General features: G+C 37.6%; 13 protein-coding genes and 1 non-coding gene across 14 annotated transcripts; 10 read left to right on the top strand and 4 right to left on the bottom strand.

The window, feature by feature from the left end:
• Nucleotides 1-565: 565 nt before the first annotated feature.
• Nucleotides 566-1,243, top strand: TRP1 (phosphoribosylanthranilate isomerase TRP1; the record flags this gene model as incomplete). The annotated part of the gene is made up of 1 exon (XM_003676522.1): nucleotides 566-1,243. One exon carries the CDS (start codon nucleotides 566-568, stop codon nucleotides 1,241-1,243), a length of 678 nt encoding a protein of 225 aa, XP_003676570.1.
• Nucleotides 1,244-1,287: 44 nt separating this feature from the next.
• Nucleotides 1,288-2,151, bottom strand: IPP1 (inorganic diphosphatase IPP1; the record flags this gene model as incomplete). The annotated part of the gene is made up of 1 exon (XM_003676521.1): nucleotides 1,288-2,151. The coding sequence occupies one exon, from the start codon at nucleotides 2,149-2,151 to the stop codon at nucleotides 1,288-1,290; it is 864 nt and encodes a 287-aa protein (XP_003676569.1).
• Nucleotides 2,152-2,441: 290 nt separating this feature from the next.
• Nucleotides 2,442-2,514, top strand: NCAS0Etrna12T. The gene has a single exon. It is a non-coding gene; the product is annotated as a tRNA-Thr (tRNA).
• Nucleotides 2,515-2,768: 254 nt separating this feature from the next.
• On the top strand, nucleotides 2,769-3,662 carry RER2 (ditrans,polycis-polyprenyl diphosphate synthase; the record flags this gene model as incomplete). The annotated part of the gene is made up of 1 exon (XM_003676520.1): nucleotides 2,769-3,662. One exon carries the CDS (start codon nucleotides 2,769-2,771, stop codon nucleotides 3,660-3,662), a length of 894 nt encoding a protein of 297 aa, XP_003676568.1.
• Nucleotides 3,663-3,898: 236 nt separating this feature from the next.
• Nucleotides 3,899-4,864, top strand: ATP11 (Atp11p; the record flags this gene model as incomplete). Its single annotated transcript, XM_003676519.1, has 1 exon — nucleotides 3,899-4,864. The coding sequence occupies one exon, from the start codon at nucleotides 3,899-3,901 to the stop codon at nucleotides 4,862-4,864; it is 966 nt and encodes a 321-aa protein (XP_003676567.1).
• Nucleotides 4,865-5,157: 293 nt separating this feature from the next.
• On the top strand, nucleotides 5,158-6,156 carry PHA2 (prephenate dehydratase PHA2; the record flags this gene model as incomplete). The annotated part of the gene is made up of 1 exon (XM_003676518.1): nucleotides 5,158-6,156. One exon carries the CDS (start codon nucleotides 5,158-5,160, stop codon nucleotides 6,154-6,156), a length of 999 nt encoding a protein of 332 aa, XP_003676566.1.
• A 406-nt stretch (nucleotides 6,157-6,562) lies between these two features.
• Nucleotides 6,563-8,134, top strand: HXT14 (Hxt14p; the record flags this gene model as incomplete). Its single annotated transcript, XM_003676517.1, has 1 exon — nucleotides 6,563-8,134. The coding sequence occupies one exon, from the start codon at nucleotides 6,563-6,565 to the stop codon at nucleotides 8,132-8,134; it is 1,572 nt and encodes a 523-aa protein (XP_003676565.1).
• A 158-nt stretch (nucleotides 8,135-8,292) lies between these two features.
• NCAS0E01340 (uncharacterized protein) lies at nucleotides 8,293-9,147 on the bottom strand (the record flags this gene model as incomplete). Its single annotated transcript, XM_003676516.1, has 1 exon — nucleotides 8,293-9,147. One exon carries the CDS (start codon nucleotides 9,145-9,147, stop codon nucleotides 8,293-8,295), a length of 855 nt encoding a protein of 284 aa, XP_003676564.1.
• A 533-nt stretch (nucleotides 9,148-9,680) lies between these two features.
• Nucleotides 9,681-12,764, bottom strand: VNX1 (calcium/hydrogen antiporter; the record flags this gene model as incomplete). Its single annotated transcript, XM_003676515.1, has 1 exon — nucleotides 9,681-12,764. One exon carries the CDS (start codon nucleotides 12,762-12,764, stop codon nucleotides 9,681-9,683), a length of 3,084 nt encoding a protein of 1,027 aa, XP_003676563.1.
• Nucleotides 12,765-13,390: 626 nt separating this feature from the next.
• On the top strand, nucleotides 13,391-14,641 carry KRE1 (Kre1p; the record flags this gene model as incomplete). The annotated part of the gene is made up of 1 exon (XM_003676514.1): nucleotides 13,391-14,641. One exon carries the CDS (start codon nucleotides 13,391-13,393, stop codon nucleotides 14,639-14,641), a length of 1,251 nt encoding a protein of 416 aa, XP_003676562.1.
• Nucleotides 14,642-14,918: 277 nt separating this feature from the next.
• On the top strand, nucleotides 14,919-17,588 carry FIG4 (phosphatidylinositol-3,5-bisphosphate 5-phosphatase; the record flags this gene model as incomplete). The annotated part of the gene is made up of 1 exon (XM_003676513.1): nucleotides 14,919-17,588. The coding sequence occupies one exon, from the start codon at nucleotides 14,919-14,921 to the stop codon at nucleotides 17,586-17,588; it is 2,670 nt and encodes an 889-aa protein (XP_003676561.1).
• A 567-nt stretch (nucleotides 17,589-18,155) lies between these two features.
• PFA3 (palmitoyltransferase PFA3) lies at nucleotides 18,156-19,139 on the top strand (the record flags this gene model as incomplete). The annotated part of the gene is made up of 1 exon (XM_003676512.1): nucleotides 18,156-19,139. The coding sequence occupies one exon, from the start codon at nucleotides 18,156-18,158 to the stop codon at nucleotides 19,137-19,139; it is 984 nt and encodes a 327-aa protein (XP_003676560.1).
• Nucleotides 19,140-19,257: 118 nt separating this feature from the next.
• EGT2 (Egt2p) lies at nucleotides 19,258-21,633 on the bottom strand (the record flags this gene model as incomplete). Its single annotated transcript, XM_003676511.1, has 1 exon — nucleotides 19,258-21,633. The coding sequence occupies one exon, from the start codon at nucleotides 21,631-21,633 to the stop codon at nucleotides 19,258-19,260; it is 2,376 nt and encodes a 791-aa protein (XP_003676559.1).
• Nucleotides 21,634-22,467: 834 nt separating this feature from the next.
• MDJ2 (Mdj2p) lies at nucleotides 22,468-22,902 on the top strand (the record flags this gene model as incomplete). Its single annotated transcript, XM_003676510.1, has 1 exon — nucleotides 22,468-22,902. The coding sequence occupies one exon, from the start codon at nucleotides 22,468-22,470 to the stop codon at nucleotides 22,900-22,902; it is 435 nt and encodes a 144-aa protein (XP_003676558.1).
• Between the last annotated feature and the right edge of the window lie 347 nt (nucleotides 22,903-23,249).

Here is a 23,249-nt window from a genome sequence, read left to right as displayed (position 1 = left end):
AGTACCCATACTTGATACCCAAGAAGATTAAGAATCTCAAAATGAGCATTGAGAGGTTTAATGATTACCAAGAAAACAGATTGTAAGAAGATATAATTCTACTAAGAACCAGGTCGTGTTAATAAAGAAAGTGCACTTTTTGGTATGTCAATTTTGAAACTTGACCCTGCATTTTGCTCCAGCAGTTCTTCGTAATGCTTTTCACTACTAATGTATCAATCAGAAATGATACAACAATGCGTACAAAATGGAATATGATTACAAAAAGTATCTTATCCTACCATCTGAGAGACAGCAATATCCAGAATTTGATAATCAAAAAAATAATTTTCTATGCTTCTGATAACGTGGGTAAATTAATCATCCATAAAGTTTCTTGAATCTAGCTGTGACAGACTGTAAAGCATCAAAGGTCACGTGGTTTAGCCGTGGCTTGATTTGGTTACCCTAACAAACAAAATTACGTAAGCTCTTTCCTTCAAGATTCATTGTTTAAACAATAGCAAAAAGAAAAGGAAGCCATCGTCTCGAGGACCACTACGATTCCAGCAAAGACATCAATAATATGAGTTTTCAAGACTTCAAAATATTCACAAATGAATCTGCGGGTCCTATAATAAAGATATGTGGTCTTCAGACCGTGGAAGCAGCCCGTCGAGCCCTAGATGCCGGTGCCAACATGATAGGAATAATATGCGTACCCAATAGGAAGAGGACCGTGGACCCTAATATAGCGAAACAGATATCTGCAATGATCCATGGTGATGCACGCTACGAGGGTCGATATCTTGTTGGGGTGTTCCGTAATCAGAGTATAGAGGAGGTGTCTAGGATTGCGAAAGAATACGGTGTGGATGTGGTGCAGTTACATGGGGATGAATCATGGAGTCCTTATCATGATGCGGTGAACGTTCCTGTTATTAAACGATGCGTGTTTTCTAGGGATTGTGATACTGTGGTGGAGATTTGTCATGATCTTGAGAATCGATGTTTACCATTATTTGATTCTGAAGCTGGTGGCACGGGTGAGGTATTGGATTGGGATGCGATTTCTCAATGGGCCCTTGAGCAACATGATGAGAAGATCAAGTTTATACTTGCTGGTGGATTAGTACCTGAGAATGTCAACAAAGCTGTGAAGTTACACGGTGTAATGGGTGTGGATGTCAGTGGAGGTGTTGAGACTAATGGAGGGAAAGATATGGATAAGATTGATAATTTTATAAAGAATGGGCGAAAATAAAAATAAATTAATATGTTAATTGATTATCTTTATATATTCACTATTTAAGCGGAACCGGAGATGAAGAACCATTTGTCAATGGACTTATCAATTGGGGCATCAGCCTTTGGAGAAGCTTCTGGAATTTCAGAGGCAATGGCGGCAGAGTAAGTTGGAGTATCCTTCAAAGTAGAGTTAGCCAAAGCAATTCCCTTGGAGTCAACAGCCTTACCAGCGATCAATTGTTTCCAAGCATCGTTAGTTTCTCTAATAATATCCAAGGCGTACTTCTTGTTCTTGGCTTCACCGGAGAAGGCGAATTGATTTTCTGGTTTACCATCAGGGATTTTGTAAATTCTGAACCATTCATTGGTGGCTCTTAACAAACCTGGGAAGTATTTTTCAACATCTTCAATGTCGTTCATCTTTGGAGCCAATGGATCGTTAACGTCAATGGCGATGACTTTCCAATCGGTTTCACCTTCATCTAACAAAGCCATGACACCAAGGACCTTGACTTGTTTGACTTGACCGGTGTAAGCGATGCTTTCCCCGATTTCCAAGACATCAATTGGATCGTTGTCACCGACAGCTTTGGTTTCTGGGTGGGTTTCATTTGGATCTTCCCAAGTTTGAGGGAAGGCACCGTAGTTGTGAATGTAACCGTGGTGAGGGAAACAGTTTCTGACGAATCTTAGCTTACCCTTCTTGGTGTCTTGAATGATTGGGTTCAATGGTTGTTCCTTGGTGATTTCCAACTTGGCGTTAGTCCAACGAGGGATTTCGACGACCATGTTGAAGATGTTGTTTTCCTTGTCCGCATACAATGGGATGTCGTGGAAGGGAGACACTGGCTTGCCGTCCTCTTCGATGTAGACCTTGTAGTCCAGGGTGTTCTTGGCACCGACTTGTCTGGTGGAGTAGACCATTCTTGCTTGCTGGGATAGTTGGTTGGTTTGGGTTGAACTGATTCAATTGAGGGCAGTAGACGACGACGAGATCTCGTTGAACAGGACTGTTTTTTGCAACAGCTTATATAGACAGACGGGCCGTGAGCGAACAATCTCACTGGAAACGTCCGCTGTTCTCCTTCTAAATTTTTCACGTTTTCTTTGAGAGAAACTGGAATGGCAATTGGAAGAAAGCCACAGTGGCAGGTCACGTGGGTGGCTATCCGTGGTCGGACACGCAACAACACCCCCAAAAACCACAAAATACAGCTTCTATGGCCAAGTTGGTAAGGCGCCACACTAGTAATGTGGAGATCATCAGTTCAAATCTGGTTGGAAGCATTTATTTTTTTAAATTCAGTTCCTCCTTCTATCAACGACTACCACTTCTGAACACAAACACTACAATCTCTCTTTCTCTCTCTTTGCCCCCTCTTCTCCCTCACATAGATGACGGACTTGCTGCTGTGAAACCTGCGCGGTTCAAACAATTGAACATGGACATGAAAAAAAATGCAAAATTTAAATTTATCAATCACCTGTCTGTCTGCCTGTCTACCTACCCATCGACTCCCTCACTGATCGTCGTCGCCATAATGGACAACCAGAGCACCACCAGCAGCATACCGGGGTACTCCCTCACTTTAAAATGGATCAAAAACATATTTTCTCGCACAATAAGGGTATCCAGAAACGTCCCCAGACATGTTGGATTCATAATGGACGGGAATAGACGATATGCTAGAAGGAACCATCTGCAAGTGAAGGAGGGCCACGAGGCTGGGTTCTTTACCATGAGTAAGATTTTGGAACTTTGTTACGAGTCAGGAGTCGAATGTGCTACCGTGTATGCCTTTTCCATTGAAAATTTTAAGAGAAGCCCTCATGAAGTGGATGCCCTGATGAAGTTGGCTAAGGATAGAATTAGACAGATCGTTGCGAGCGGCGAAATGGCAGAGAAGTATGGTATTAAAGTGAGGATTATTGGGGATTTGAGCTTGTTGGATAAAGAATTACGTGATGATATGAATAATGCAATGGAAATTACCAAGAATAATAAAAGAGCTGTGCTGAATATTTGTTTCCCCTACACGGGCAGAGAGGAAATTGTGCATTCCATGCAGAATGTGGTGGAGTTGGCACAAGCTAATAGTGATGATCCGAAATTTATCATCGATGAACAATTAATAAATGCAAATCTTTACACGGGGGATCAACCACCTTTGGATTTATTGATTAGAACAAGTGGGATGGTTAGATTGAGTGATTTTATGGTTTGGCAAGTAAGTAATAAGGGAGTAGCGATAGAATTGATAGATTGTCTTTGGCCCGATTTTGGTCCATTAAGAATGGCATGGATACTCTTAAAATTCGTATTCCAAAAGTCATTTTCCAATAGAAATAAGAAAATGGAAGATGAAGATTTAGATATCGATTTCAATGAAGAAGATCAGGATGAAATATCCATAAAGGCCAAGAAAAGTGCTTAACCATCAATGACATGAAAAAAATGTACATTACTGAGAATGATAAGACAACCTCATATTAAATAACTTTATAGATTTTATTAATTTATTATGATTACCATTGTTCTTTTGGCTTTTTTTGTTGGTTTTTTAATTCTATCACAAGTAAATTAATACTCGGAGATTAAAATCTCAATCTTGAAAAGTAGATATATCAAGTAAATACTTTCTCCCTTTCTAAACAACAAACACTACAACTAATGTGGAATAACCGTTTATTAACCCTTCTTAGTAGAACAAAGATCCGTTACACTCGATTCCCTAGATTGTCATTACAATCAACATACAAACTAAATTTGGGATTACATTTTTATTCCACTGACGTACAAGATAAATATAGGCAAAAACTACTAGAAAAAGCGAAAAAGGAAGGATTTAACACCATTGAAGAACTTCAATCTCACTTAAAGGAACAAATTGAAAAAAAGAAGAAAGAATTTAACAAAATTGATATACTAAAAGAGCTTGAAGATTACGAACAAAAATTGAAAATGTCCTCCTCTTTATCATCAAATGCAGGGTATACAAAGTCAAAAGGCCCCTTGGATCCTAATAAACCAAAGGCTCCATTCAAAACTTTGGACTCCTATCTGGCAACAGAGAAAATTAAAGATTTGTCAAAACAAGAGGTGGAATTTCTTTGGAGAGCAAGATGGGCTGAAGTGAAGGACTCATTATGTGCTGTAGTTCCCGTTGATGTCTTCAATAAGATGTTGGTCAACGTGAGAGGCAACCCAATATTTGTACTCCCCTTACCTAGAGTTTTAGATCCTTCTAAAACTGCTAATGAGCCACAGGGAATGGAACTGCATTACATCCAATGGCAATTTGTCGGAAAAGATACTATTTATTGTATTGTAACATCATTAGCCGAATACAAATTACATACAGAGTATGCAAGACCTCATACCACGTTTGAATTCCATTTGGAGATGGAGCCAACAAAGAAGATCGTCTTAATGAATGGACATGTGGAAACTGACATGAATGTCTCATTGGCCGACGCTCAATTATTATTGTTGAATATCCAAAGATTTTATGGAGCCATGGGAGAGGAAACACCAGCGGCAAAACAAAGATTGGCCCTTTTAAGAAGTTTCACGGCAGGCTCATCAGAGTTCAATGTAGATTTATTAATTGCCTCAGCCCAATCAATGGAAAATTAAGTAGTTCCAATCATAAAGCTTTTGAACCATATTTTCCTTGTAAAGGACATGTAAATAATTATAACAACATAGTTTCAAAAGCATTTAATATAGGTATCTATGTTGTGCTTGGATACGTACGTATTTAAACTTCCTTCCATACACATTTTCTAGATGATTCAATTTTATCGTTACGCTGAAAAAAAAATGTGTTAGCGATGCAGAGCTGCCTACCATTGCACATACTAGTATATCTGAAAAATACAACAAAAGCAACACAGCCTGATCGGTTTATACGCTGAATACCCGGTAGCATGAATATGAATGATATAACAGTACTCTTTTTGGGACCAGAAGGTACATATTCTCATCAGGCAGCCTTGCAACAGTTCGGTCAACGAGAGGATGTGCATGTAAATTTCGTCCCAACACAATCCATTCCTCAATGTTTCGAAAAATTAGAAAATAACCTATCAATTGACTATTCTGTGGTACCTTTAGAGAACTCTACCAATGGCCAAGTCGTTTTCTCTTATGATCTATTGCGTGATCTCATGCATGCTTCCACTGAACGGAAATCCAATCAGATTATTACTCCATTGGAAGTCGTAGGAGAACAATATGTATCCATTGCACATTGTCTGATCTCAGCATCTCGACTTCCAAAGGAGATTGATCCACTTTCGGAATATAAGACCATTAAGATATATTCACATCCACAAGTATGGGGCCAAGTCAACGAGTACCTCACTCATTTGAAAGAAATCTGTCAAGGAACCAAATTTGAATGTATTGATACGACATCTACATCTGAAGCGGTGAGCAAAATAATGTATGAGAAGAATTCTGACACAACTACTTTAGAAATTGCTATTGCGAGTGAAACCGCTGCACATTTAAATAAAGCATTTATTCTCGAGCATGAAATTAATGATAAGAAGGGCAATACAACGAGATTTTTGGTCCTCAAGAGGAGAAATGATGAACATGTGAAAACGATAGGAGCCCCTACTCAAGACCGGGACTTTATGGATATTAACTTAATGACATTCACCATTAAGCAGGATGATCCAGGTTCCTTAGTTGATATTTTAACGGTACTAAAGGACCATTCGGTAAATATGTGTTCGATTTCATCAAGACCTTATAGCAAGGGTCCAAAAGATACTAATTGGCAGTATATCTTCTTCATTGAATACTATTACTGTCAAGAAAATATTAATTGGGAAACATTTTACAAAGATTTTGACCTTAAATGTGAAGCGTGGTGCCTTTGGGGGACATTCCCTAGAAATGAAAGATATTATAAGTAACTGAAATATAATAAAAGTTATCTAAGTAGATATCGTCATGAATATTTATTGACTAGACAACCTCTTCTAACTGCTTTAATGAACACAAGCTGATATTGATATCATTTTTATAATTTACTGGCAGGAAACTAATATAGAGGAAGATACAGAACGTATGCATTTGGTTGCCCCTTTTATTCACCTAAGTGAGATGAGCTTTTCTCTATTCAGAGAATTTTTCAAATTTCGGACAGGTGTCAGCGCCAGCGTAAAAGAGCCCTGACACTTTGAGACATCTCATTATGTCACAGCTTTGTGCCTCTGTGAACTTCTTTGTTAGAGCAAACTATGCTGATAGCTTGGAAACTTGGTTTGGTATTGTCAATAAAACAATTGCTTGCATCTATTGCTATTAATATCTGAAGCGATGTCTGTGCCAGCTCACGATCTGGATTCAAACGAACATACTACTAGTATCACCTCAACAATGTCAAGGAGTTCGAGTCAGGAAGTTCCAATAGCACTTACCAAGAAAAGAAATTTAGGTAATGAAGAAACAATCTTACAGGAAAACAAGAAGAACCCATCGCTAATCACACCGATGCTGATCTGCCTAGCTATTTCGTTTGGTGGATTTCTCTTTGGTTGGGATATAGGCACAATCGGTGGTATTGCCAATATGTCAAGTTTCAAAGAAAGATTTGGTACACGACAAGATCAGGGTAAAGGCACTAAACACTTTCCTGGTTTACTAATTGGTTTAATTATTGGGATATTTAATCTCAGTGCTGGTGTAGGCGGAGTTGCATTGGCAAAGTGTGGAGATTGGTGGGGGAGGAAGAGAGCAACATATTTTTTTATTTTTATTTACTCTATTGGGTTGCTCGTCCAATTAATCCATAATAGAGCTTGGTTCCAAATATTTATTGGAAGACTCATTTGTGGGCTTGCAATAGGTGGTATAAACGTCATTGTTCCCATGTTTATTTCCGAGATTGCCCCCTTAAGAGTACGTGGATCCATGGTAACCTTCTATCAACTAAAGATCACTTTTGGAATCCTTGTCGGCAATATAACAGTCTTTCTCTGTCACAATGGGTTTTCTAGATCCCATCAAAACGAGGCATGGCAGATTCCGCTTGGGTTAGGGTTTGTGTGGGCCTTTATTGTAATTCTGGGTCTATATAACAGTCCTGAGTCTGCCCAATACCTAGGCATAAAGAAAGAACGTTGGGATGCTGCCCTGATGTCAACTGCCAGAATGAACAATTTATCAACTGGAGATATTCGTGCCATTAATATAGTAGAAGAGATGCAACGAAGGGCAGAACAAGATCGACTCGAGAAATCAAGCAGAAGAAATATTTTTGAGTTTATTTTTGGGAAACCAAAATTGGGACTACGCTTATTCATTGGAATTATGCTGATGATCTTTCAACAACTCTCAGGCATAAATTATTTCTTTTATTATGGGACAACTATTTTCGCAAAAGTGGGACTTAATGACCCTTATACCACCGCAATAATTTTATCCTCTGTCAACTTTGTTGCTACATTTTTTGGTATTTATTTCGTGGAAGCCTTAAGGAGAAGGACTTCTTTGGTTTTCGGATCAATTGGAATGTTCTGCTGTATGATGATTTACTCAAGTATGGGCAGTTTTGCCCTAAATACTGATGGGACCGGAATTACAATGATTGTGGTGACATGTGTGTATATTGCGCTTTTTGCAATTACTCTAGGCCCAGTGACAATAGTACTCGTCTCAGAGCTATATCCAATGAGAACAAAAGCAATGTCGATGGCAACTTGTTCTTTCGCAAACTGGATAATGAATTTTTTGATAACTTTTCTAACACCTCTAATTACTGCTCAGATAGGATTCAAATATGGTTATGTCTTTGCTGTTTGCCTTTTCTTCTCAACCTGCTTCGATTGGACTACTGTTCCTGAAACGAAGAATAAAACCCCAACAGAAATTGACAACATGTTTTCTTAATGTTTTTACGATGTTGACTGAGCATAGTCGGCCGCCACATTCCAGTTAAGTGAATTAATATCCTTAAATACTTATAGATTCAAAATAAACAAAATTATAGTAATTTTATAATCTATAATTTGCAAAAATCTCAGAGGTTAGAAGAAATATATGAAATGTTAAATAAAATCATTCCTCTTTAGGAAATCTCTAATAATATCCCAATATCCATCTTGAACGATAGTGTCATTATGATGTCCTAATGGGAATTCAAAAAACTTCTTATCTCTCGCAGGGCATGTATCAAATAATTTCTTCATATGTGCAGGAGGTACAATTTCATCCATTAGACCGTTTAAAAATAGGAAATTGGTAGTAGGATCACACTGAGTTATCAGTTGTTCAGAATTCCAAACTTCATGGCACATAAATGTAACTTTAGATAATAAAGGGAAGAGATAAGGAATAACCTTCCGTATGCTCAAAAAAGTATTCTCTAATATGACGGCATCACATATTTTTGGGAATTTTGAAGCAATATAGATGGCATTAGCACCTCCTAAGGAACGTCCATAAAGGACTAATTTATTCTTCCTGTGGAATGAACTCTTTGATAGATATTCCATGACACAATCAGCATCCTTTTTCAGTCCGGCCTCGTTTGGGGAACCTTGAGACTTGCCGTAGCCTCTGTAAGAATATATAAACACGCTTACCCCCAATTGTCTATAAAATAGATCCAGAATAGGAATTGAATAGCCTATATTTCCTGCATTTGGGCAGAGGATCAATACCGTTGTGGAAGAGTTGTTATTTTGTAAATCATAGGCCTCAATGTTTATGCCATCCTCCGTAGTCAGTACAACTCTTTCATAGGGAAGATCTCGACTTGCTGGTGTATCAACATGGTTACGAGCACCTTGTGCCCATGATGGGTATATGATCTTGTTTTGATACATGTAGAGAGCTGTCAGAGATATAGAGGCCAGCGTAACTGCTCCTCCAAAAATCATTTTAAGGTATTTCAATAACATTAAGCACAAATAAGAGAACAGGGATTTAAAATTTCGAATCAAAATAGTAGTCAATGGGGTAGTTAAAAGTATCTGCCTGCAGGGAATATCTACACACTCTCTCAACTTAATGGTCAGTGCTTTTCTCGAGAGTTTTTTTTCGTTTTGATTGTTGTTCCAGTCAAAGATTTACTCATTTTGTAGTTGTGCCAGTTTCGCTCAAATAATTTTGAGATTGACTAAAATTGCCGGTGACAGAATTTTGAATAGAAAAGTTATTATTATTGAAAACTATAGTTGTAATTGGTCAATATTAAAAGAAATTAGCTATTGAAGGGAACTGGTGAGGACCGGACCCTTGTTTTATTTACTCCTAATTTACTTCACTAATAAAACCTCATGTTCCCCCGTGATGCCTTGTTGTCGCTTGTCATTCAAAGTCTATACATAAAACGGTAGCAACAGTTAAAATAGTATACATATTAAATCAATGCTTGTATAAAAATCTAATTAAATAAAAATAAATAAGTGACTAGGGGCCAACAAATATATGGTTACCACTGCCAATTCGTAAGGATATCCTGAAAGTAGAATCCTAGAATAACGACGACATACAATAAGATCAACATCGAACCCTTAAAATAATTTGATTTTCCCTCAGCATACAAATAAGTAAACATAAAAATACTCGCAATAGATGCTATAGCGTCCCATCTTGGGAAAATTAAGGGAAACATTTGTTTCCTAATATCTATCAATGAATGATCCATATTCCACGTGTAGAAAATAGAGTATAACACCAAAGCTGGAATTTGAAGAAGACAGACCTGTAAAGCATATGCACTACCAATCTCCATAGATAAAGCAACATTACCGTGAATGGCAAACGAAATAGCATTCAAGAACTCTGTAGTATTGGGGACTAGAGCGAAGATTGTTAAACCAAGGAACTTGGGATTCAATGAGGGGAAATCTTCCAAGACAGAATCTACACATGCAATCAATATTTCTGCAATAATAGCATATAATAATGTTGCTATTAGAAGGATACAAGTAGATTTTTTTCTTGACCAATTTGGGGCATCATGGCCGCCTGCATCTTGGTTCAATTGAGTTTGTGATCGACGTTGCAGTAATACTGAGTTTTGTTCCGAATTGAGGCCTTGTGTAATGTTGGAATTTTCCTTGGGTTGTTGATCAGTAATAGGTAGTTGCCAGATCATCTTTGCATGCGTTCTTAAGGTGAACCACAAACCGATCGCATAAGCCATAAATAATACAATTGCACAAGAGACTGACATTGGTTGAATAACGTGAGTATACATCCTGTTAAATTGTAAAGGTGGGTGCTTAAAGGAGCAATGTGTTGATGACACCGCTAGTATAAAAATTGAGAAGGTTAAAGCTTGTTCGGCACCATCATCACAGTCGACAGTGTATCCGCCGTACAGTTCATATAGCATTGTGGGCACAAACATCACCAACATTGAGAAAATTAACATTGCTGATGAAACACCTGCACTTGCGGGATTATATCTTTGTGTCTTTCTATTCCATGCACCACCACACATGGAAAGACCCGGTAACAATAGGACGGCACCGAGGATTGAACCAATCATGGAACCTTCCACAAGAGGTCCTTTACTTTGTTTCAGGGCAACACAGTATAAGAAAACCTCCACGACAGTAGAGAAAAATGCATTAATTACAGCACCGACACCCATGGATGTTTGAGCAGAAATGGAAGCAACAGCTTGACCAATATAAAATGCTAATGGGATAATTGATAGCAAACATAACATGAAGATTGCTGATTCATCTGTAAACCAGAAGTTAAAATGCCACACGTTTTTAATGAAATAAAAATTGAAGATGGTAAAGAAGACCATGGCAATTAGATTCACCACAATGATATTTGTACCATCAACAGTATATTTATAATAATGCCAACCTGCACAGCGAAATGTACATAACAGGATATTCCTGTTTGAATCACGATCTTCATCATAATTTGCTGTTGATGGTGCTTCCCTTGTATTTCTGATGTTTTTAAAGCCTAACGCTAGCGGATGTTTTCTACAATGATACATCAAGTTCCAAAGGATGTTACTCATGGGAATGGTAAATACGAAAAGCCATGAAATCAATGTAACAACAAAAACTATAGGTTCTAAGATTAAATGGAAACAAAGGTAGAATATTAATCTGCCCCAAGTCCATTTACCCCTACCAAATAATCTTCTTTGAGTGGAATTATCTTGTGCCATAGTGGGTTCTTCATTTGCATTATTAATAGTATTATTTTTACTATTATATACTACTGGAGTGTTAGGCGAAGATGATCTTGGGCGGTCATCATGAGGAGTAATAAATGGATTTTGGAGTTTATTCTGTCTTTCCTGCTGTTGTTTAGTAATAAAATGTTGAATAGATCCATATGATGGTTGATTTAAACTTTCGTGCGCTGTTAATGAAGTGTTACAATCTTGTTCATTGGGATTTTGATGAAAGAACAATCTATTACTATATGAAGTGACCCATTTGTAGAATTGTGGTACACTTATCCCCTCCGCGTTATCTTCTTCTAGATATTTCTTGTCTACTGTAAGATAAACGACTTTCCCAAAGGGCCATATTAAATATTTTGCCAATTTAAAGCAAATGACGGAATATTCACGAGCTGATCCTGTAAAGAGTCCCAATATGCAAACCATAACCCCAGCTAACGAAAACAGGATAAACAGTAGTAATCCAACAGTTAATGACCAGATTATGTTTGTTAAATGAACGGGCCAAGTGATAGTCTTCCATTTTGTTTCATGAATATCTTCATCAGCAGCTCTCTGTACGGATCTCATTTTCTTATATAAAGCAGGTTTCCAAATTCTTATCCCGAATGGATGTGTCTTATTAATTGCATCTTGTCTTTCCCTTAAAGTGTATGATTCCAACGAGGAAGCTAATGATAATTGGTCATCGATCGCATTGTTTTCCAGGTCATCTGGGTGTCTAAAATTGTTGTCATTATCATTGTCGCCATAAACATCGTCGTCATCCTGGTCATTTAACTCTTCAATCAACAAATCATGCCCTAGACCTGGTCTCGGTGGATCATGAATTATGAATTTGTCGTGATCATCGAAGAATGAATCATTATTAATATTTTTGTTGTTTTTCTTTTTACTGATCGATGTTATAGTATGGTTACTTTTTGAGACAAATAATTCTGGTGAATTCAAAGTAGTCAGCCTGGATATTGATTTAGGTCCGTTAACTATTGATTGAGATATTATTCTATGCTTCTTTTTATTTAAATTTTTATTGTTGAGGTTGGTGATAGTTTCTGAATTTTTAGATCTAGTAGGGTTTAGATATAAATTTTGAGTTTGAATTGATCCCGTGCTGGCTGAAAGCAAATCAGGAGCAGAGGAAGATTTAATATTATCCTCGTTAGGAACGGACGGGGACCTTAAGGATTGTTGTTGTTGTGGTTGAGCGGATATCGACTTGTTCCCCTCCTGCAATGCATATTTCAGACCATCATGTAGCCCCTCCAGATATCTAATATCGCTCTCCACCTCCTTGGGATCGTCATCCACGCTGAATACCCTGCGCACATGATCTTGATCCTTAGACATATTGTAGTATAGTATATATTATGCCTGTCACCAGCTTGGTCTATTTTTAGGGTTTAGTTTAAATCAGAACGAGTCTAGCCCCTATGGCGTCCTTTTCTGCTACTTCTTGTTGTGGGATGAATCCTCCAATGAGTGTCAAGAGGGCCAACACGGTTGTTTGTTGTCTACCTCTACCGAACACAGCTTTGCCCCTATGTTAGTGTTACCACTACGACTACTTTTTGATTCAAGCAGGGGGCAATTCACTAATTTTTCAATTTTCCAAGACTTTGTTTACATTTTAGCCCAAAACGGATATTTTAACCGCTGACGCGTCCTGTTTCCTGATTGGGAAATTCCATTTACGTGTTGCGCCACAAAAGTTTTTATTTTTAATTTTTATTTTGTGACGCGAAAAGATGGATTTCTAATTTTAAGCAAAAGAGGAACAAGAAACATGAACAAGGAATTTTCTATAGCCCACAAACAGAAACTGCAACTGCAACCGCACAGATATACAGAGAACCCCAGCCAGCAACAGGGACACAACGTACTTTTATTACAGCACTTACGCTCACTGATCTAATACCCGTCGTCGCTACTATCGCTCAAAAGACTCGAACCCATATCAAATCAGATCACTCGAGATGTTCTCCATACCTATCGCTTTCATTCTTTGGCTGTTATTGTCGCCATTCTCACAGGCTGTCATGACTACTCAACGTATCACTACAGTAGATGCTGCCGGGCTACCAATAACACAAACGACCATCTTTGATCCAGCCACAGTTACCGCTAATGCAGTCACCACCGTCATTACTACTACAAATGCTGCAGGTGCAACGATAAAGATAACGACCACTGCAGCTGCTACCGCTGTGGCAGCCGTCGCAGCTGCTGCCGCCACCACAAAACCAGTGAAAACTATTACTACTGTCGACGCTGCAGGTTTACCCATTACAATTACCACCACTGGTACTGCTGCAGCCGCAGCTGCAGCCACTAAGGCAACCGCAATCACTCCCATTACTACTATCTTAACATCTACAAACGCAGTTGGTGGACTAGTCCCTTACACAACAGTAGTGACTCCAGTACAATCATTAATCGTGACAACAAATGCTGCAGGTGCTCCTGTGACTTTAACTACTACTATTATCCCTGGTGCATCTAATACCGCTGCTACTGCTGTTGCTAGTGAACCTACTCCAGTGGTCACAGTGGTCGTTACCACCAATGATTTGGGTATTACTGTCACTTTAACAAATACTTATTCACCCATATACATGACTTATACCACTGCTGATGATGCCGGTGCATTAGAAACAATCACTACCATCACAACACCAGGTGTCGCACCAACTACAGGTACTACACTCAAGGCTACAGCAAGTGCAAATATGGTCACCAAGACTATTACCACCGTGAATGCAGCAGGCGCCAAGACAACCATAGTAACAGTGGTACCAGCTTCAAGTACGACAACAAAGGCAGCAGCTGCGGTGGCTGAAAATGGGAGACCAGATCCATCTACTGCGTTTACTGCACCTCCTGCTACACCAGTTACCACACTATCATTAGAAACTTTATTAACTATTACCGAGGGAACAATAACCACTTACACAACTACAAGAGCAAGAACTTCAAACATGTGGGTAACTGTTACAATCGATGGATTGGTTACTGCCGTGCAGACAACATTTGCTCAAAGATTCGCTTCAAGATACAGTGTCGTGGCTACACCAGCGTCTGGTAGTATTGGGTTGGGATCTCTCTCTGGTACCATCGGTGTAGTGAAAACGGATATGCAATCAACAATGACTTTAAATAATGCAATAAACTCCTTCTCAGTATCAACTATGGGGGCTTTCATAGCATTATTATCTTGGTTATTGTAATTCATTTTCATTTCATTAAGGGGAACAAAAAAAATCATAAAGAAACTTCAGGGTGAAGTTTACAATTACTTATTTTTATCTTATTTTATATTAACACTCATATATACACACACATACTTGTTTAACAATTTAAAGATTTAGTAGATCAATCAATCATTACACTACGTAAAGTTAACCCTTTTACCGCGAAACAAGAATGGCACTACCAAAAAACAAACAAAACATAACAATGATAATACAATAAACAACATCAGATACCGCCAAATCCAAATAGATAATGAACAAATCCACAGTGACAGATATTGAAGAAGACGAAGAAAATGCTGATGGTACAAGAGAGGACACAATAACACCAATGATGTACGGAAGACAACCCATCTCTACGGAGACTTCCAAGCAAAGGAAGACCAAGAAATTCATTCTATCCAAGTATACAATCTACGAAACCAACGAACGAATGTACATCGTTGGATCCAACAAGCGAGAGACCATGTTCCGAGTCCTTGAGATAGACCTCACGGTACCACAGGATCAATTGAATGTCCTGGAAGATAACGTGTTCTTTACGAGAAATGAAATCATGAACGTTCTGGCAGGTTTGGAGGATGCTAGTGATATGGGACTTATTAAGAGACTTACAGGGTATGGTCTGCTGGGATTCATTAAATTCACTAGTGTTTATTATCTGGTGGTGGTCACCAAATGCAGCCAGGTCGCAGTCATTGGAGGCCATTTCGTATTACATATTGATGGAACTGAATTGGTTCCCATTTCAAATAATTATAAGAAACCGGATAAGGGATCCATGGAGGCTAAATTGATGCAAACGTTCCAGAATCTTGATTTGTCACGAACTTTTTATTTCAGTTATACTTATGATGTGACTAATACGTTACAAGTGAATTTATTGAGGGAAAAATTGAAAGCTGTTGGACGTGATGATATATCCATTCCAAGTGGCATTGAAGACTATAATGAAATGTTTATTTGGAATAATTTTCTTTTAAAACCTATATTTTCATGTATCGAAACAGTTTATGATTGGTTTCAATGTATCATTCAAGGTTTCATTGATCAAGTTAACGTCTCAGTATTGGGGAAAAACATTTACATTACATTAATTGCAAGACGGTCACATCATTTTGCTGGGGCAAGATTCTTAAAGAGAGGTGTCAACACAAATGGGTTTGTAGCGAATGAGGTGGAAACTGAACAAGTTGTCGCTGATATGACGCTAACTCCATTCCACAAACCAGGGAATGGATATTTTGATAGTGATAGATACACATCATTTGTACAACATAGAGGATCTATTCCTCTCTATTGGACCCAAGAAGCCTCAAATTTAACCGCAAAACCACCCATCGAAATTAATGTAGTAGATCCATTTTTCAGTCCAGCTGCATTGCATTTTGATAAATTATTCCAAAGATATGGTGGAGGCGTAATCCAAATCCTGAATTTAATTAAAACAAAGGAGAAGAAACCTAGGGAGACTAAATTATTGAAAGAATTTGAAGAATGCATCACATATTTGAATAAATTTTTACCGGATGATAAAAAAATGGATTATGTTTCCTGGGACATGAGCAAAGCTTCAAAACAAGACGGTCAAGGTGTCATAGAATTTTTAGAAACATATGCTGCTAAGAGTGTACAAAAGACAGGTATTTTTCACAATGGGAAAGATTTCAAATCAACGGCTATTCAAGAGGGGATATGCAGAAGTAATTGCATTGATTGTTTGGATCGTACAAATGCCGCACAATTTGTTATTGGGAAGAGAGCATTGGGGGTTCAACTAAGGCAACTTGGAATTATAGATAACTCGTTTTTGGAATATGATTCTGATATCGTCAATATACTTACTGAGTTATTCCACGATTTGGGTGATACAATTGCATTACAATACGGTGGCTCACATCTTGTAAATACAATGGAGACATATAGAAAAATTAACCAATGGAGCTCTCATTCAAGGGATATGATCGAAAGTATAAAAAGGTTTTACAGCAACTCATTTGTTGATGCACAGCGTCAAGATGCTATTAATCTATTTTTAGGTCACTACATTTGGAAAGAAGGTTATCCAGCATTATGGGAGATGAATACAGATTTTTATCTCCACAATGAATACGTTACCAATGGATTGAAAAGAAGCTATACTCACTGGTGGAACACTTACCATGTAAAAGGCTTGAAGAAATTGTTAACAGAAGAGATCTTAGAGAAAAATAATGACATAACAAAGGAAAAGACGATTTTAAACGTTCGCGGATATCCTGGTGCATTTGATAATTATTGGAATGAGTATTATGCACCAAGAGCAGTGACATGGATTACAGATTTGTTTGTCTTTAACATGAACTCGACTCGAAGATACCATAACTTAGCAACAAATAGTAAAGAAGTTTCTCCATTTTTGTCTAGGAAACAAAGTTCATTTAATAAAAAGTTAAAATTGATAACAGAAGCACAGGGAAACAAGAAACAAGATAAAGTTAACATTGAATTAGAAGCAGTAAATGAAAAATTTACCTCTTATGATGAAATAGAACTTTGTGACCAACAGCTGCATAATATAGTTGAAACGAAAGATACCATCGAGAAACATTTGGAAAATTTTCTTCCCTATGAACTGCCCATATTTCATGATGAATGGTTGCTAAATCACCCTTCACACGGGCACCCAAGAAGGCAAGAATTTGATAATGAAAACAGGGATGAAATCGGCGACACACCGCCAATTGTCACGAGCGCTTCATATTTGCCTAAGGTGTCTGTAGATTTAGCATTCTATCAGAATGTTGTTGATATAGATAGTTATGAGGCTCAAAGCGATTATGAGATGATAACGAACCTTACAACGATGAGTGTTGATCCAAATGAAGAACAAAAGTATTCTGACGCAGTGACTAATATTAGGAGAGAATTTGCATTTTTATAATTATTATACATAATCTATATTCATTTACATTACGAATGCTACGTATTGTGACAAAATGTTGAGATAGATCCGAAACGTGTACTTTGCAGCAAGTCATGTTGGGATAGAGACGCCTTTGGCCGTGTGTTTCACACAATTAAATGAAAGTTTGACCTTCACCAATAATCAATTAAACTCTAGAAAAAGAAAGTAGTAGGGAACTTTTAAGATTATATAGAAGATTAGCGAATGAGAATTTTAATATGTCATGTAACATTGATCCAGTTCACGATCATGAGGCTGAAGATAATGTGAGCGTACAGGGGAGTCTACTCCAAAGAATTGATACCAAAATGGTAAAGCAAATGCCATTACCACTGAACATATTTCTTACCATCAATAAAGCTGAACAGATTGTAACAACTCTTTCTAGTGACAGTTTATTTGGTGCCACTTCCGAGATTTGAATTTCGATAATCCGAAAATGTACATGGACTTCTGAAATATTTGTGCTGGAAAGCTGATTGTTCTGCGAAGCTAGTCCATGAACAAGAAGCGAATGAAATCGACTGCACATCTCATGATACTATGATAACCACTTTATTTCCAAGATGTCTGACGACCTCGATATATATATGGACAGCATATGTTACAATACTTCATGTAAACACGATACCGAGCATACTCGTGCTTACTCCAATTCTGATATTGGCAACAATAGGAATCTTTGCTTATTTCAGAGTAGTATCGACGGGACCAGGAACTCCCTCTAATTTTCCTGATCTAAGAGTCTATAATTTGGAGGATGCCAAGCGAGGAATAGAATTACCGCCTGAGTACATTGCCAAGAGATCATTCACACTGAAAAAAGATGGAAGATACAGATTATGTCAAACATGCCAAGTGTGGAAACCAGATAGATGCCATCATTGTTCAACCTGTGATAAATGTATTTTGAAAATGGATCATCATTGTCCATGGTTTGCTGAATGTATTGGGTTCGAAAATCAGAAATACTTCGTTCAATTTTTGATATATTGTACTGCTTATTCCATCGTAGTTCTTTTTTTCACGTCTTGTGAATTGCATTATTGGTTCTCAGGTAAGCAATATGAGGATGAGTTGATTGACCTGATGCTATTGACAGTATGGATCTTGGCGATTGTTATTACGGTTAGTCTCATTTTCTTTTCCTCATTTTCCATTTATCAACTTCTCAAGAATCAAACTACTATTGAGATGTATGGTATGAAACGAGAAAAGAGAGACCTGGAATTATTAAGAGGGTTGGAGGATGCAGAAGTTGATAATATATTTGATTTGGGATCCAGGAGAAGAAATTGGGAAAGCGTAATGGGGGAAAGTTATATGGAATGGATATTTCCCATCATGACATATAGACGTGTACGAAATAAACACTCCAAGGATGAGCATGGGCTTTATTTTGACATCAGAATGGATAATAGAAACCATTTACTAGAAAGTGCTGATTTACAAAATAGGTTATTGAGAAGGGTGACACCACGACCATCAATGGAAACCACTGAACCTTTAACGAACAGTTTTGATTGATAGAAATATATTACAATAAAAAAATTCTTTTTGAAATTAAAATTATTATTATTATTAAATGAACTTTATAATATACATATGAGAATGATATCTAAATGCATAATTATACAAAAATGTCTTATAAAAATTGGGCTGCTAAAGCTATTAGAGCACCACCAAAGGTCAACCTTATGTGACTTGCTCCGGCTTCAAACACAGATATCAATCTAGAGGTTGTTTGTGATGCAGAGTAATGATGGATATAACTAGTTTTCATGACAGAAGAACCTAATAACGAGTTTAGTTCAGTGACTTGTGCTTGAAGAGATGATGTTATTTGTGTACTATTTCTTAGAATGGTTGAATTGCTGGAAATAAATGAGGGTGCAGTTGCTGCTGTACATCCGTTAGAACATGAGGTAATTGTCATTGTCTTTTTTGAATTTTGTGTCTTTGTTACGGTTGGATTAATAATATTTTTGGTAGTTGGAATAGTCGAAGCACCTAGTAAGTATTCTTCTTCGGATAGATCTGCAGAAATGGTAGATGTTATTTGAGTACTGTTCTTGAAGATATCTAAACCGGTGGAAACAACAGGAGATTGAGTTGGGGCACATGTAGAAGTTGTGATAGTTGATGCACCTAGTAAATATTCTTCTTCAGACAAGTCAGCTGGAATTGTAGAAGTAACTTCAGTACTGTTTTTGAAAATATCAAAGTCTGTGGAGATAACAGGAGATTGCTCTGGGATACTTGTTGAGGTTGGAATAACAGATGAACCTAGAAGATATTCTTCCTCTGACAATTCAGCAGAAATTGTGGAAGTGACTTGAGTAGTGTTCTTAGAAATATCTAAACTATTCACTACTGTAGGTTGCTTTGGAGAACTTGTTTTAGTTGAAATAGTGGAAGATCCTAACAAATATTCTTCTTCTGATAATTCAGCAGCAATAGTTGAAGTAATTTGAGTACTATTCTTTGAAACATCTAACTCTGTTGATACAATATGTTTTGGAACACTTGTTGTGCATCCATTTGAACATGATGTGATTGTCTCAATTTTCGTACTGTTATTATTATGTAGTGTGTTAATTGGGATCAATTCAGTATCGTATTCATCTTCTTCAGCTTGTGTTGAGGTAAGTAGTTGATAAGATGTATTGATATCAGTTATGGTGGCAGGATTAACTGTACTTGTTGTAGTTGTGGAATTGAAAAAGTTTGATTTGGAAAAAGAAGGAGAAGCAAAATCACTTGTGCTTGAAACACTTGAAGAAGTGTAATCAATGACGGAGGTGGAAAATGCTACTGATGGTTCACTTGAAGTGGAAATCGTTTCTGTAACAGATGTAGAAATTGCTGTTGTTGATGCACTAGAGTTAGAAACCATGCTAGTAACAGATGATGTATCATTTGGGAAAGTAGTGATTGGGATGTAAGTACCGAATTCGGTAAGAACCTCAGATTGAACGGATGAAACTAGGATAAATGTCTTGTAAATATCGTTGGTCAAAGACACGTTATCAGGAACGGTTGATTCGGAGTCGGCGGATGGATTTGAAGTAGTGTCAATGTTTGCCATAGCGGAAGCATATAATACTGAGTCCAAAACTATGGAAGTGTCCCTCTTTACCAAATTAGAAGAAGTAGATGTAACGTTTGGATAGAGGAGTTCAACTTGAGAGGTAATTATAGCAGCATTTAATGAATCGGAAGAGTATGAAATACGAACATACTTACCACCACTTAAATTAGTATCGAATAATAATTTAATTTGAGATGATGTGGATTGGTCATCGACAGCAGTGAAAGGAACAGAAGTTAATGGTTGGTTAAATGAACCGACGCTAGTAACAATTTCAATGGAGAGACTAGAAATATCAAATTTATTACTGTCTGAAAGTTGAGAAATAAAATCCACTGGTTCTAAGAAAGTAGAAATTGGGATATTAGCGGTAAACCATGCGGTATTATTTCCATCTTCAATACCACCATTCGTAGTTAGATCAGAAATATCTGGAGCAATGTAATTAATAGTTTCTGTGAAAGCTGTACCGGAAGAGACATTGAAAGTATATTCAGATTGTTGTGGACCGGAAATAGCCAGTTGAGATTGACCTGATAATTTTGTTAAGAAGTTAAAAGTAGTGGTAACATTTGACGTCAATTCTTCCTTTAAGAAAGAAACAGTAAAAATATTGGAATCATTGTAGTTGATAGAACCGATCTTGGAAGAATCGAATAATAAATCAAATGGGCCATCTGGTAATGATCCGAAATCTCGTGGTATTGTGAAGTATAAATCTGAATCAGTTCCTTGAGGAACAAATAGTTCACCTTCCACTAAGAACCAATGATTTGGATCGGAACAGTTAGCATTTCCAGAGTAAGCATCTGTAAGTTGGATATTTGAGAAGAATGCCTCAGGGGTGACATCTGTTTTATTTGAATAGGTAGGAACAGTTGAAGCAAACGCGACAGCGGTCAACGAAAGTATATGTAGGAATGATACCATGTTGATTGTATTAAATTATTAGTGTTGTTGGTTTTTTAAATAACCAATTTTAAACAGAAAGAGAAATAAAGATAGGGAATTTAGATCTATTCTTGAATCAGAGAGATAAAAAGACTGGAACCTTATATAATCCATTTTTTTTGCTTCCGTAAGTTCAGGATTTAATTAAAAAGGCTGGATTTGACCTGCAGGTCCGGCACGACAGAGACTGACCAAAAACGTATATCACCTATAGTCCAGCAGAGTTTGGCTGCGATTACGTAGCTGGGGTGAAGGCAACTCCACCCTTCAGTTGTGTCCCAGACTTGTAGTTTCCTCGATGGCTGACACACCAGCAATTCTCAGATTTTTTTGTCGCTGTGACGCTGGCGCGGAGAAAAAACGAACAATTACCAGCAAAATGCTGGTTTGATTCATCCATATACAACGCTTGACTGCTGGGCAGTGTCAGTATTCCTCATATTGCGTCCCTTGCATGCATGTAATCCCATTACAATACATAGGAATACCATTCTAAACCTTGCGGGGGTGACTTTGACCTCATTCGTCATCCTGAACAAATAAATGTAGATCAAGTTTTTGTAAGTACTCGATTCATACCCTGGCACGCAATAAGCTTGTTGTATAGTATCTCTTATGTCTGCCGGCATGACCATTAACATAACATGGCGAACATTATGTAGTAGTAGATCTTCTGTATCTCATCGTAGAAGCACATGCAACTACGTAGTCTTGGCAATGAGCGTTTGCTAATGGCAAATGAAAAATTGAAATTTGAACATCAGTCTTATCACCGTAACTTCCCCTACCAAAAAAGGCCATAATACTAGAAATATGGTGTTGCCCTTGATACTTGGTGTCGGTGTCACGTTCGTTGCGGTCACTATACGCTCTGGTCTAAGGGCTTGGATCGTATACAAATCATTGACACCCATAATGATAGCGAGGATGAACGGCATACGTATAACGAGATCAGAGATAAATTACACAAATAAGTTCCAAAGCACTAAGCTCAGTAATGAATTGAAAACTAAACTGGATCAGTTCCAAGGTGGATTCTATCCGACAATGACGGAATCGGAAGCAATCCTGATATTAGATATTTCGTCGAAGGATATCAAGAAATTGGACGAAAAATTGTTGAAGAGGAAGCATAGAGGAGCTATGATATTGAATCACCCTGATAAAGGTGGTAGTCCCTACCTGGCGACCAAGATCAATGAGGCCAGAGAGGTGTTAGAACGCAGTGTTCTATTGAGAAAGAGGTGATATACTCATCCTGAATTTTCATCTCGGGGATTATTTTTACATGAATTTGACTGATAACTGGAGAACATTGAGATAACCAAGGCAGAAGAAAACAAATAACAAGAAACCAATACCATATACAATGTCAATAGTCTCTCTGGAGCTGGATTATTTGGTTGAGTCAATTCGTTGTTTGGTTCCCTCTCACATCTTCCAAAATTGGAGCTCTAATGAACGCTCAAAGTCAGAAACCTACGCTGAAGTTAAAGTACCCACATATGATAACAACCATACGAATTCCATACTGGTTCATTGTCAATTGGATAAAGAGGTACCGAATAAACAATCAGATTAAGTGCTTCTCTGCT

The sequence above is a fragment of the Naumovozyma castellii genome, chromosome 5 (assembly GCF_000237345.1).
Source record: "Naumovozyma castellii chromosome 5, complete genome".
Classification (NCBI taxonomy): domain Eukaryota; kingdom Fungi; phylum Ascomycota; class Saccharomycetes; order Saccharomycetales; family Saccharomycetaceae; genus Naumovozyma; species Naumovozyma castellii.
This window is presented reverse-complemented; position numbering and strand designations above follow the sequence as displayed.